General features: G+C 34.4%; 1 protein-coding gene across 1 annotated transcript; it reads right to left on the reverse strand.

Moving 5' to 3' along the window:
- Positions 1-928: 928 nt before the first annotated feature.
- Positions 929-7346, reverse strand: Gat (sodium- and chloride-dependent GABA transporter). Its single transcript, XM_081993928.1, has 10 exons — positions 7121-7346; positions 4708-5159; positions 4556-4657; positions 4315-4501; positions 3887-4258; positions 3708-3832; positions 1819-2063; positions 1564-1767; positions 1341-1508; positions 929-1285 (listed from the first exon to the last, which is right to left on the reverse strand). The coding sequence occupies exons 2-10, from the start codon at positions 5096-5098 to the stop codon at positions 1199-1201; spliced, it is 1881 nt and encodes a 626-aa protein (XP_081850054.1). The 5' UTR covers positions 5099-5159; positions 7121-7346; the 3' UTR covers positions 929-1198.
- Positions 7347-14854: the final 7508 nt, after the last annotated feature.

The following is a 14854-nucleotide window of genomic DNA, read 5'->3' on the forward strand; positions in this document are numbered from 1 at the left end:
CCACGAGCCCGCAGAGTGCAATGTTGCCAAATAACAAGTTTTATAGCATGACAAGACAACTTTTTTCTTTCACTGGACAAAAAGTTGATGTCAATTTGACATAATGTCTTTAGTCTAGTGTTATTGTTAGAACTTTAGATCTAACTTTAGATCGTTTCTAATTTGTCAAGATTAATTTGAATCGGTAAAGGATCCTCGCACCTAATTGGTTGAAAACCGTCTACGGCATATCTAGCGGGCATTTTAAATGTTACTACGAATCTTTTTATTTAATTTTTGTTTTGTTAGACTTAGTATTTTAAAAAATAATAAAATACGTATTTCACATTTTTTTGCGACGACGAAATATGTGGGATGAACCCCTTATTTTGAGAATACAATACAGAACTCTTCCTTAACTTACCTGAATTATCATTTAGGGTAAAGTTTCATATATTTTCTGACTGGTCAGTGTTTGTAAAATATGATATTTTGTTGTAATTTTTCATCACAGTTTTTAATTCCATATCTTGATGGAGAAGAAGCTTTGGGCAGTCATCGTCTTTACTCAGTTGATTGAAATTGAGTTTAACAGTCCAATTGTATTTGCCCATTTTCTTCGTTGATACCTTTAGTAGAAAATAGCACTTAACCAACTTGTGGATTTACCTTTTGGTTATTGAGAAATCTAATCGCTTTTAAGTGGATTTGTTTTTTTAATTTTTATTTCACTAGTACATTACACGACAACTTTTGATCGCTAAACCGCTTTTGAAACCATATTTCTTTCCATCTACATAAAAAATCAATCAAGTGTGTTTTTCTTAGACTGGTGAACACTCGGGAGCTTTCCATACTTACCATAAACTAGACAGTTTACTTCAGCATACATCAACCAAAAATACCATACTACAGCAAAGTTGTTAAAATAATGTAATAAAACACTGACTTCTTCTAGTAATAATTTATATGTGAGAATAATGTTAAGAATGATGAGGGGGGAAGTTTGAGCCTCAATAATTGATTACAAATTATTATTAAACTAAACAATAAATACGCTCCGAGATTTTCTTATTCTAAAGTTTAAATACAATATTTAATTCAAAGTTCACCTCTCCTCACTCCGATTTCCGAAAAAGTGCAAGTATGGTCACAGATATGTTTACATAATTGAGGGTCAAAGATCACAATTAAAGCAAATTTAAATATCAAAAGTTAATTAAGTGGGAGACCCAGTCGCTTGACCGATCATTTTTGCACGAACTGTTTTTATGTCGTCCTCTATTCTTATAAGTTGACGGATTTTCTGAAAGTTTATTATGTTAAATCAGTTTACAGTTTTTAGAATAAAGTGAATTTACCCGTTGGGTATCTCCTGGAGTTGTAACCCAAGCGTAGATCATATAACCAGGAATCCATAGCATGGAAGTAAGAGCGGTAAACCACCCAAATAAGTGGGCCCACAAAGGAAATTCGTAGTCCAGATATTTTACTGGTGTCCACTGTACTAAGTTGAAGAAGAAGACCCCCTGAAATACAAAATTTTAAGAAAAAATCCTCAACCCTTCAGACAGTAACACATACAATACAAATTACAGGTGTAGCAATAGTCCAGCAAAACTTCCACCACGATGTAGGGTAATATCCAATCATGTCCTTAATCCCGTCGTAAAATCTGTTAACTCTAAACGCCCAAGACACAGAAACACATTCAAAGAAAATCAAAAAGAGCAAACTAAATCCTGACACTGCGTAGGAATCCAAAATTTGAAACACGTACATTCCACCCTAAAAAATTCTGTTACGATTTACGTATTACCCTTTATTACACCAGCTTGCCTGTGATACACAAGACAATCCTACCAAAAACGACAGAAAGCATACAAAGGCGATAAACACTTCCTTTCGTTTTCTGAATAGTTTAGGCCACTCATCCACTATAGCTGTCACAAATCCTTCCATGGTGCAAAATTGGGAGTCCAAACCTATTAGGAGTATCATGAGGAAAAACAAACAGGCCCATAAAGGTGAACCTGGTAGTTGCAATACAGCAGATGGATAAGCCAAAAAGGCTAGTCCAGGCCCTATAAAGACAAAATACAAAAATTTAGTGACAATTAGCAACAAATTATTTTGTTTTTACGGTAAACTTGACTTAGCTATGAAATAAAGTAGTAACAGTAATCTGCATTATAAATATTTTACTTAAACGTATTGCTGTACTGGAGAAAACTTAATAAAACATAAAATGTATTCAAAAAAACCTTAAGTAATGAAAAAAGATTAAATATGCTGCAGAGACTGTAGTAGATGAAGAGTAACGTAGGAGTATGAAAAATAAGACAATTCAACTGATAAAAACAAGAATTAGATGTCTTAATTTTGTCAGTTGCAAGAAATGGCATGTATTAGATTTTTTAACAGAAGAAGATGCATTTTGTGCAATACACAGTAAATTGGGATTGATTACCAGTAAACAAAACTTCACATCATATAGTAGCAAGTAATACGTTCTGATATAGTGTTGACAAATTCCAATTCAGATTTAACATACAACGGATCACAGTTTACATGGAATTTCAGCAGTACTGGTGGGTTCACAGCTAATATTTAATCAACGGAAGGTGTGACCACAGTGTGACCATTGGAGGTATCATCATAAATAACATAACGTTTGCAGGCGATACAGCTATAATGGCAGAAAGTACAGAATACCTGCAAATACAACTTACACTGGAAGCTAAACAGTTGACAAATACAAATACATGGGAGCAATCATAAATTCACAATTGGACCACGATGAGGAGATAAAGGTCAGAATAGAAATAGTCCGGAAAGGATTGGTTGGTCATTCAATTTAGGTTTCTAGAATGTTATGTATGGTCTCAGCTGCAGGTAGGTAGAAACTTGGACTTTAAAAGACTAATCATTTGAAATGTAGATCTACAGACGCATACTTCAAATTTCTTGGACTGACAGAGTCACCAATGAAGAAGTACTGGACAAGGCAGAAGCCTGATCTTCAAAGTAAGAAAAACAGCCACATTCTTTGCAATGACAAATACTCTCTCTTACTTAGTAATCCTGCAGGGAAGAATAAAAGGAAAAAAGGCATAGGAGGAAAAAAGAAATCTAAGCTGAGGAATAGTAGAGAATGATCTTGCCTCAGTTTAAATCAGTGGTTTCACGTTATAAGGGATATGAAACCGTTTGGAGAAGTTATCGTCAACCTTCATTAAGAAAGACGGCATATGAAGAAGAAGAATCACATGTTATATGCATTAGAGAAGCGATATAGACACACATTATTAATGTAGGGAAAAATTGTATTGCCATAGATAGAGAAGCATTCATGCAACCTATCAATAATTCCAATAGTATTTAGATGCAAAAAAATTGGATTGAAGACTTATCATCTACATATTTCACCACTTTTAATTATACCATGCAACATATAAGCGGAAAAGAATCTAGTGATTATCTGTCTTAATAGATAACTCTCAAAGACCATAACGATATCTCCAGAATATTCTAAAAAACGTAAAATATTGGAATTTTGTAGCGAAAGTGCAAAAATGGCTAATACTCAAAATTGATAAGAATGATTTAGCCAATAAAATACTAAAATAAAATGAATTCAGCCTTCTACCAAAAAAGAGAAGCATAACATGTTGACAGTCGTTGTTATGAGGATATCAATTCACTAAATTTTTAGAATGTTTTTTTACCTGAAGCAGCCACTTCAGCCACCGGTTTCTGCTGCTCATGAGCCATAAACCCAACCACTGAGAATATGACAAATCCAGCAAACATACTGGTGCTAGAATTGACTGCGCTTACAATTAGTGCATCTCTGGAACATCAAATTACTTCACCTTAAAATTAACTGAAAACTTTAGGCACTCACTTGTAAACGTTATTATTGAATTTATTGTAGCTTCCCAAAGCAACCAAAGTACCAAGACCCAATCCGTAAGAGAAGAAAATTTGCGTGACCGCATCAATCCAAACTTGAGCATCTCTTAGTTTGGCAATATTGGGTTTCACGTAGAATTTGATGCCTTCGAAAGCTCCTGGTAAAGTAACACCTCGTATGAGTAGAATGGTTAGTAAAACGTAAGGGAAGAGAGCAGTGAAGTACACGACTTTTCCAGTCCATTTCACGCCTTTCCAAATGCAAAAATAGCAAATGATCCAGACTAGCAGCAATGTGCCTGCAAGTTCCCATCTTATGTTGCCAATATGTTCAATACCGTCACTTATTTGAAGCGCTCTTCGTCTGAAATATTTCCCAGTTTACGTATGTTTTGATAGAATTTTTTTGATTGGGCTTACTCCCAAAACTCCTTCACGGGATCTGTTAATTGGTTGACAGATACGTTGTACTTGTTGACAGAGCAAAACTTTGTCAAGGTGTTGTTGAAGGTATTATACTGGTCCCAGCAAGTTAGAGCACTTCGATCATAAGGATTAATGCAGAATTTAGTATTCCAGTAGTTGTTGCAACTCCTCCAGGGAACATCTTCAATCAGATTAGTTGATATATATTTTTAAGTTGTATGTGTGCTTGTAGTACCTGATCGTAATGACATAAAGAAGTAAAATATTGCCCATGCTAGAATCACTATGTAGTATATGTTCATCCAGCATGACATCACAGCAGCGGCATAACCAATTCCTATACACATTTAATATTATTTAATCCTGTTGCTTAATAAAAATAAATACCTTTAAATATAGGAGCAATTTTGAAGACACCAAGCCCTCCAATGGTAAGCATCTGACCTAGAGCTAACTCCATAAAAAACATAGGAATACCGGCTAAAAATAAGGTAATAAAATACGGAAGTAAAAAGGCACCACCACCATTCTTATAACATAAGTAAGGAAACCGCCATACATTCCCTAAACCTATGGCTAAACCGATAACGGACAATATAAAATCTAGTTTCGTGCTCCACGATTCCCTTTCGGGTATGTCTCTGTTTTTCATATACTGAATTTGGTTTATAGAGTTCATTACACTAGTTAGAGGCGGCAATTCGATGTCTTCGTGCCTGTTGAGGTGGAAAGTCTTTTTCAGGTGATCGCGAGCGTCTGATTCCTTCCTGTTAGTCATCTTGAGGCTATTATATTAATATCCTAGCCTAGATTGTTTGATATTGTCAGCTCATCCCCATCTGAAAACCACAAATGGTTAGACATTGATCAACATATGGGAAAGTTTGAAAGCAAATTACTTTGCAGTGGAAAGTATTAAAAACAAAGGCTAACATAAACTTATTTCACTCTAAAAAAAAATTAAGTAATTTTAATTTTCTTTCATAGAAATTCATTTATTAACTTATCACTTGTGGTTTTATTTACGACGAGAGCCAATTTTTAGATTATGCTAAATTGTTTTAACTTTTAACTATTATTGTTATCCTATTTGATCATATGTTTGGCACTCATTGATTTAGGAAATCTAAGAAATATCAAAAATCATTATGTTACCTGTTCACTTTCGTCTTATATTTCATCGACTTATCTAAGAGAACATTTAAGTATTATGAGTATAACATGACAGTAATATTCTCGAGAAGTATGTTCTAATTAATAATATTATAAACAGGATCTGTTTGTACTTTTGATCAATGACTCTCTGATACAAAGTCTTACGAAGGATATAATTAATTACGCAGACGACACTAATCTGTTAATTAAAAACAAGAATACCTTTCCTGCATCAGGAAATACATAGATCCTGGATCTGTGGTTGAATGGAAGACAAATGGTAAATTAAACTCTGTTATCTTCTACTTGTCTATTGTTTGTTGTTTCTGTCGTTGCTTGCTTCTATCTTGTAATTTTTTCCTAACACTTTACTTCACATTTGACACACACCAGTATCTTTGTATATGTACACATTTTTGACAATTTTGGCATTGTGGTATAAGTTTAGGTTTCTTAAAAGCCTCTATTTCAACTTTCATATTGAAAATAAACTTAATTTTGTAGATTTTTTAAAAATCTTTAGTACTAAAAGTCAACAGCAAGCAGGCTTCTCTGCTATTATCATTACTTTAATAAACTTTTATCACTGGTAATAGTAAATATGATTAGAGAAAAAGCTAAAGACATGAGAGTGTATAAATATATCGCTGGTTCTCCGGAATAGTAACATTTTGTAGTAACATCAAAATTCAACCAGCAAACCCATTTACATCAAGAGCAACGACTTATATAATTAAATTAAAGCATACATAAATTTTAAAGGTTTTGCATATAAAACCCACTGATATTCCAAAAATGTTGTAAGACAAATCCTTATTTTACTCTCCTGAAAAGTTACCTTTTCAACGATATGTCACTATTCCGGAGAACCAGTTATGCAAAATTTAATTTTTTTTTAAATTTTTTTAAGTGCAACAAGTTTATGATTTTTGTATACAGTGTACGCAAATATGTCATTGCGCATATTACTAAAATTTTTAAAACATTTTTCAAATTACTTTTTCTGTATAACATAATAACGCAATTGGAGGTATATTCTATAAGTTTGTTATATGACTAGTTTTGGCTTCGTTTTTGCATGTTATTTTGTTTGTGGCAAATTTCATATTATTTTCCATTAACATTTATTTAGTTAATATTTTCAAATTGCATTAACATGGTTAAATATACTATAAAATAAGATAACTAATGAGATACGTAAATATTATCAAAATCAAAATTAATGCTAAAACTAAAATGTCGATTTAAGTAATTTCATTTATTTTTCTGCAACATTTTGAAAGTTTTAACACATTTTATTATGTGTTATTTTGTTGGTAAAAAGCAATGTGAACTAGAATGAATATTTATAAGAATAAATAAACAAGTCAAGAAGGAAACAATTACAAAATTAACAAGTACGTCTATAAGTACAACTTTTTTGATTTATCACTGTTGTTTGTTTTTGATTTACACTACAAATTTAAACAAAAGACCTTTTTTATTTTTCCGTAAGAAAACCAATGAAGCCAATACTACAAAAATCAAACAAACCGATAGAAGTATTCGCAGTCCAATAACATTTCATCTACGAAGTACTTGATTTTTTCACCCAAATCCAAATAATTTAGATTTAGAATGAACTGACTTATAAAGACAAACTTACCAGTATAAGGCGTAAACGCCCTTACAGTCTTATTTCCTATTTCACACAAAATCACAAAGTTCACCACACTAAATAAAATATCCTTGTCACAATGTTCTCTACACCACCATAAAACAAATCAACAACCAAAGAAGCGACTGAGCTCTTCAACAATTACAATTGCATATTATTGTTGCTCCGCTTGCATTGTATGGCTCGGCGCTCAATAACAAAAGGCTCTTTAGAAATATTGTATGTATCTATAAATACGTCTGATAGAAATAATGCTGGGAAGGGGATAATTGGGGAATTATGGCCTCATTTCATTGCACTTGATTGTTGATTTAACTTTTGCTTTCAAATAGTTTAAGGCCCTGTATGGCAATACCCAACCACCCACGCTTTAAGGGGATATCAATGTCTTGAATATTATGTAAGTGTTTTTTTTAAAGGATTCAAATTTTTGCTAACTACAATTTTGAAATATCTCAAAACCACCAACCACCCAAGTTTAATTACATTTCTGTGCTTTTTGATTTTTGTAGAACTTTAACAAGTATTTTGCTAAAAATCTAACCAAATTTATTAAAAGCAACGCCAAAGTTTGCGCGAATCACTTAAGACAATGTAAACGCAGTCAACTGAGCTGGTAAATTTGGTGCTTCTTTGATTCAAATGTTACTCATAGGTAGGCAACACCTTATACACCTTCGCGTTAATGGCGTGGTTTAGCTACGTTTACCTTGCACATTTTGGTAACAATCAGTTATTTTGTTAAGTTTACCAAAGCTTTGATTTGATATCATCATTTAATTATTCCAAACATTTCAAAATACAGTGTGTTCGAAATTTGAGTTTTATTAAATTTCTATACCAGGTTCAAATTGAATTGTCTTTCTGCGTTTTCTGGGAAAATGAACAAATATGAGACTGTAAATTTAGAATTACCTTGGTACCTCCATTTATTTCTGGAATACAGTTAGATATATTATATGAGGCGTAAAGACATTGTCAAATTGGTATTTCCAATTCCTGCAATCTTTGACAGGTATCATCTGCGCATCTTAAGGGGGAAATGATCTAGTGCGCAAAAGGTATGTCGTAGAAAGAATAACTCGAATTATCCTCTGACACTGACTGACCTCTCCGAAAGACAAAACCATGAAGACATATAACTTTGGAAGAACGTTTTTTACTAAGTGAAGAAACACACAATTTTCTCCACAATAAAAAAGTTAAGCAATAAAAGATAGTTTATCATCTGGGGACACACCATCAAATGGGCACAACACACACTATGGTATAAGAACAGAGTTATTTTCAGTAAATGAAAAATACCTCAGTGTCCAGTATGTTTCAGGCTGAACTCAACCATAGTCAGTTTTAGAATGGTATGTGAATGAATAGGCGCTGGTAGCAACTCACAGGTTTGACGCACTACAAGAAGTTCCTTGGAGAAGTAAAGGATCAGTAGTATTGAGTAAAAGTTCACATATTTACATTCTCTCACAGGCTTATTCCTCCCTAGATTCTTGAAACAAGGGGAGTTATCAGGAGAAACCAACACATGATTTGACAGAAACCTGCCTTTGTCAACCAGTTCTGTCACATTCTATCAGCACTTCTCGCGGCAATTCTAGTCCCTGTGTTCAAGAATTAGGGCCCTAGGACACTGCCACTTGAAAGTAGGCACAAGAAAATAAAAACCGATTTCCCGTGTTATGTTCTGCTTATGTCATGTTATGCTAACATGATAAAAATGATCCCTTCCCTGAAACGAGGGAATGGAGTTATCAGAAAAAACGAACACATACATTGTCAACCAGTTCTGTTACATTCTAAAGTTCTGTTAAACACCTGGTTATAGTAAATTCTACTTGTGCCTGATTTTAGTAGTTTTGCAACAGAGCTTGCCTTTAAAAACATCTAAATTGGTTTTCTAGTACTGAAATTCTCAAACATATTCCGTTCGAGGATTCAATAATGTAAGAATTACATGAACTCTGCCAAAAATTAAAGTAAAATGGAATCACGTAACAATGTGAAGAAACGTACTATGTTTTGACTTTGCAATCTTTATTAATATCACATTTAAAACAATTATCTTTCTATTACACTGTTAAGTCATCCAATGTTAGAATGATATTCGCCATACACAAACACTCGACTTATTAATAACTAAGGAATATACTTTTAACCATATTTCTAAATGAAGTTTAAATTAATTGTGCATGGTTAAACAAATGTTTGATTTGGTTGAAATATATTAATAAAACCGCCCCTAAATCTTGTTCTTCTTAGGTACTTACCAGTCATTGTATAGAACTTCTAATAATATGCTATGACCAAAGATTCTTAAGATTTGTATAGACTACAACATTTTCATTGCTTAAGTCTTTAGTAAATGATTAAGATTTTGTTCAGATTGTACTCGAAGTATAAAGAGGGCAGAGAGAATGAGGAGGAAACTCCTGGGCCCTAATACTTGAAAGCAGGGAACGGAAATCTCAAAAGACGTGTTGATAGAATGTGACAGAAGAAACTGACAATGGCGAGTTCCTGTCACATTCTATAGACCTTTCTCTCGATAACTCTCTTCCCTCATTTCAAGAATACTCACCCAGAACTCCTGCTTTGTTACTGTGACTCATTCTCAAGACTAAAAAGCATCATCAATGATCCTGGAAGAGGAAGTGTGGTAAGATAAGCTTCAGCATACATTCTAGAAAGAGAGACACAATAGTCTATAATCTACGATAATAAATCTACAATCTACAATATCCACAATGGTGTCAATTATGACAGCAATAAAATATCGTAGGAAGGTATTTTTCGACGCTTATTACAACGAATGTACTTAGTTATCAGAAGTTGGCATTTCGGAAATCACTGGTCCAGCTATCAAAGGTCATCTGTGCATTTTTACGAGGGATATCGTTATTTTTCTTCCCCTAAACAATTTACTACAAAAATTGTAAAAAGATTGAGTTTTGGTGGTAATTTTGACGTGATTTCCAAAACTGTTGAATACACCTTCATTAGTTATGGCAAACTGCCTTTTTTTTGTAAAATACAGAAATTTGTCATTTCAACGTCAGTCATTTTGTTTTTCTCCCTCTTACTTTCACGATTGTTCTTATTTCTATCCTTATGTCTTTCAAGATTCACTCTCTTTCACAAACACTTTTCTCTACATTTTCTCAAATATTGATGTTTCTTTAGTTTTGTATAAAGAGACAGCTCCAATTTGTCATTTGCAGGTGAAACAGAATTGCATTATTGCAGTAGAAGTAGATCGTTAAAAACAGTAACAAGTACATTTTGACTAATACTGTATATTTCCAAAAATTGTACATTACAAGCACATCGGATTTTATTACAGTAGAAAATGAATATGGAAAACTTTGAAAAAAACTTTAGATGCCTCCTAGATGAATTCAATCATTCATCACTATGTACATTTTCCAACATTCTTCCTGTATAAATAAAACCTGTATCACCCTGTATAGTGATCCAGTATAAAACAAAAGCCTAACCAGTTTGCATTGCGCCATTCGTGTTAATTGAATACTTAACTCTCGAGCAGTAGTGAATTTCTCACCTCAAATATCAGTCACATATATGCCCTACTCTGTCATTTCCTTTTCCGCACTAATTAAGGGGATGTGTTTAACCAGGAAGTATGATTTCTGGTCCGTAAACTATACACATAAGCATTTAAGCCCTATTTGCCTGTCTAAATTAATACCGGTAATGTGTAGCTTGCGGGCCCTCTGACATCAGCACGTCGTAAAAAGTTGTTCGCAGCATCCATGATCAAGCCAGGATGTAATAAATCCAGTACTATTAACATTGTTTTCTTTTTTGATTATATTCACTTCTTAAATAAGCGCGCGTCATAAAATCAACAATACTTAAACTATATATTGAGTCGATTATTAGGTTCCTTTTGAATGGTAAGTTTCTCAGAATTGCCATATGGTTGCACATACATGATAATGTAATTTAGTAAACGTGTGTTCACATTAAAATTGAATTAATTTTAAAATAAGATCAAGTTCTTCCTAATCATAAGGTATTATAGTAATACCAATATAGAACACAGTTTTCTGCACAACAAAGTGTCCACTTTTTGTTGTGGAGAAGACTGTGGTCATTTCTATATTGGTATTCACTGTAGACTGTGGTCATTTCTATATTGGTATTCACTGTGAGAATATGGACCTCTCACTATTATGTTTCTGCCTTTTAGGAAGCACTAGAACCATTCAGGGTAAAGGAATAAACTACTAATCAATCAACTAATCAAATAATTTTGTTCCTATAATATTTATTTAATAGATAGAAGTAGTAGTCCATTTCCTAAGAAGTTAACCCAACCTAAGAAGTTAACACTAAAACTAGGAATACTAATTTAAAGTGTCTTGGACACTTTTTGGAACCTTCCTTGTTTGGAAGTAAGTAGAAGCTTGTAGTAAGGTTCTTGGGGTGTAGTCCACAATTAAACAAAGAGTTGAAGTTGAAGAGACGTTTCGAGGCTGACTGGCCCCTTCATCAGTATGATGAATATAACTACCCTGCGAGTTTCTCTCCTTTCTGTTTTTTAACCCTTAAAACCGTAGCACTGTTACGCATCAATCCGGTATCTATAAAGGCTCCGGGTATCCGTAAAACTTTGCAACACGCTGTCTGTTTGGTAAGTGTGCAACAGAGATCTCCACAGGGGAAGGAGCAGAATGGGAAGAGCAAGAATCAAAGAATCAGTTGCATTTTTGACGCAAAACTTACATACTCTTTTGGGAATCTCGGAGAGAGATATCTGGCGGAACTGTTTGAGGTGTAACTCAAACCATTTTCCTCCTTCTCCCCTGGAGATCTCTGTGGCGCACTCACACTCATACCAAACACATAACGTTTGCGAGGTTTTACGAATTCCTGGAGCCTTTAGAGTAACCGGATTGAGGCGAGACAGAGTGACTGATGGTTCTAAGGGTTAAAAAAGGAGAGAAACTCGCATGCTCGCAGGGTAGCCTGCTTTTTCGGTGTTGCATACCGATGAAGAGGCCGGTCAGCCTCAGAACATCCTCTCTTCAACTCTTTGTTTAATTGTGAACCACACGAAAAAAACCTTGCTACAATTATGATATTCTGTCAGCAACCAACCAACGTTATATGTCAGCCGGTATACAAGTTTTTAAATTGTACTTTTAATTTACAATTTACATGTAATATTTTCTAATCTTGTTTTAAACCTACATTCATGTCTTTCTTTTTTACCAATCATCTGAAAACTCTAGACAGGCTCACTTTACTCTAACGTACCTAAAACAATTTGCACACTAAAAAATGCCTCAATCTGGCGGCAAAAGATGAATGTATAGTTTAATCAATCAATCAATCAAAAAAGTAGCTTTATTGTCGGAAACTTAAAGTCATTGACAAGGCCCTGAAAATACATACAAAAACAGCAAAAAAATAACATACATAATTATTACACTACACATACAATATGAATCACACATAATTACACCTTACAATCATTAAAATAAAAACAAAACAAAAAGGCAGTTACCCTGTATAAGAGAGGAGAAAGAGGATCAAAAACACAAACAGTGCTGCTTGGTCAATTTATGGCAGAACAAGGCGCCTTAAGAACTCGAGTAGAATTCATCCAGAGAATAGTACGCCCCGTCAAGCAAAAACCTCTCAGCCTCACGCCTAAATCCATGCGCAGATGGCTGGCCTCTCACGTGGAGAGGAAGGTTGTTGAAAAGTCTCTTGCCACCGTAAATAAGCGACGACTTAATCTTCTCCGTGTGAGGAATGGGAAGCCTCAAAACGAATCTACTGCAAGTCACCTAGCCGGAGCCCTCGGACAACTGACCCCCAAACTTGCCACGGACAAGACAAATCGTCTCTAAGATGAAAATGCAGCATAAGGTGAGGATACCATGTTCAATGAAGAGGTGTCTACATGAGGCCCTGTATCCAACACGACACAAGCACCAAATGCTCGCTTCTGCAGGAGAAACACAGAATTGAAGCGGCTCCGAGAACAAACCCCCCAGAAAGCTATGCCGTAGCGGAGATAGCAGTCAATCAGTGCATAATATGCACTCCTAGCTGCATGGTAATCCAGACTGCCAGAGATTACCCTCAATGCATGGCAATCCGACGCCAGTCTAGAGCACAGACCGTCCACATGCTCAGCGAATTGAAGCGAGTCGTCAATAATAAGACCAATAAACTTGCTCATTCCAGGAGCGCACAATGGCTCACCCTCAACAAAAATCTCCTGCAATGAGCATCCAAAATGTAGGATCTTGGTCTTACTGATATTTAATGACAGTAAGTTGGAATTGCACCAATGTTTGATTATGGAGAGGTCCCCATCAATAGTGGCAGTCAATGAATCGGCACTCTTGCCGCTCCAAAGAATGGTCGTGTCATCAGCGAAAACAGTGAATTGTTCGTTAATAGGGAGCGAAACAATATCATTGATGTATATCAAGAACAGCATCACCCCATTAGGCATTTTATCACCCCATTAGGCATCGCCATGACATGGTATGTATTTAAGGTTTGTCAATAATTTTGTGAACCACTCAGTATAACAGAACCACTCAGTAAAACAGAAGGTAAAATATGACTAAATTCACAAGACATTAAATCCTACCAAAGTGTTCAGGTTAGCCCTGGGTATAGGGCGCTTACACGGTGGATTTTAAAGATGACTTTTTTCATTAACGTTATTAGAAAAACAAAATTGGATATAAATGTAACAGTAAGTATGATAAAAGCAACTTTTTACTATTTCAAATTTGGTTTACCCCACAAAATGTCTCAGATTACTACTTTATTGTTTCATTTGGACGCTTTCTACTGAAACTATGTTCAATTTAGGACAGTCATTTATTTTTTAAACCCACATTTTTTAAAAACTCAATGTGTTTTAAATGAGAACAAGATACCACATATTGTGAGATCCTCCAAGTTTTGCATTAAAACATAAAATCAAATTAAAACATATTTTAATTTTCGAGTCAACAAATCCTCTAGCCCTAGGTACTATTACAGTTGGATACAAATTATATTTGTCTCACCTTGTCTACATGAATTTATCATCAAAAAAATTGCCATACATAATAAAAATCGACGTGTCAGAGCAAAAAACCTCTGTAATTTTTGCAAGATTAGGGAGAAACCTCAATGTTCCTTTACAACTAGACCTGGCCATAAGACATATCTTGCCTTACGCAAGGCAAGGATTGATGGATAGAAAAAGGAATGAGATGCAAAGTGGCTTTAAAATAAAAGGGATACATAATGTGGGAAAGAAGGATGCCTTAAACCGAGTGCCTTTTTGGTTCAAAAAATAAAATATAAAAACAAAAAAACTATCACAATGAATGCGAACAGGACATTGCCTGACTAAGGAACATCAATTTAGAAATGGGGTGGCAGATTCCCCATTTTGTGAATGCGAAGCAATCGAGGACTTGAATCACATATTTTTCCAATGCTCTATCAACTAAAAATGATGATTTTTTTCTTTGGCCATTATTGTGCAAATCGTTCAGTGGATAACAGCTGTCAAACTAAAATAAATATTTTTATATGTACCATGAAAAAAAATCAATAAAACATCAATTATTCTTCAGAACAAAGTGTCCTAACAATGTCGAAGTTTTCCGGCTCTCCAATAAACAGTTTGCAAAATAATGGCCATGTAAGAAATCATCACTGTTCAGTTTT

The sequence above is a fragment of the Ips typographus genome, linkage group LG16, assembly GCF_016097725.1.
Source record: "Ips typographus isolate SLU linkage group LG16, UJ_Ityp_2.0, whole genome shotgun sequence".
In the NCBI taxonomy this organism is placed as follows: Eukaryota; Metazoa; Arthropoda; class Insecta; order Coleoptera; family Curculionidae; genus Ips; species Ips typographus.

Bases quoted from the DNA above. Each gene is read 5' to 3' on its own strand.
- Gat (XM_081993928.1), bottom strand. From the start codon at position 5,098: ATGACTAACAGGAAGGAATCAGACGCTCGCGATCACCTGAAAAAGACT. The intron at 4,658-4,707 runs GTATTTATTTTT...AAATGTGTATAG, and splicing joins AATTGCTCCTATATTTAAAG to GAATTGGTTATGCCGCTGCT. The intron at 1,286-1,340 runs GTAAATTCACTT...ATAAACTTTCAG, and splicing joins CTCCAGGAGATACCCAACGG to AAAATCCGTCAACTTATAAG.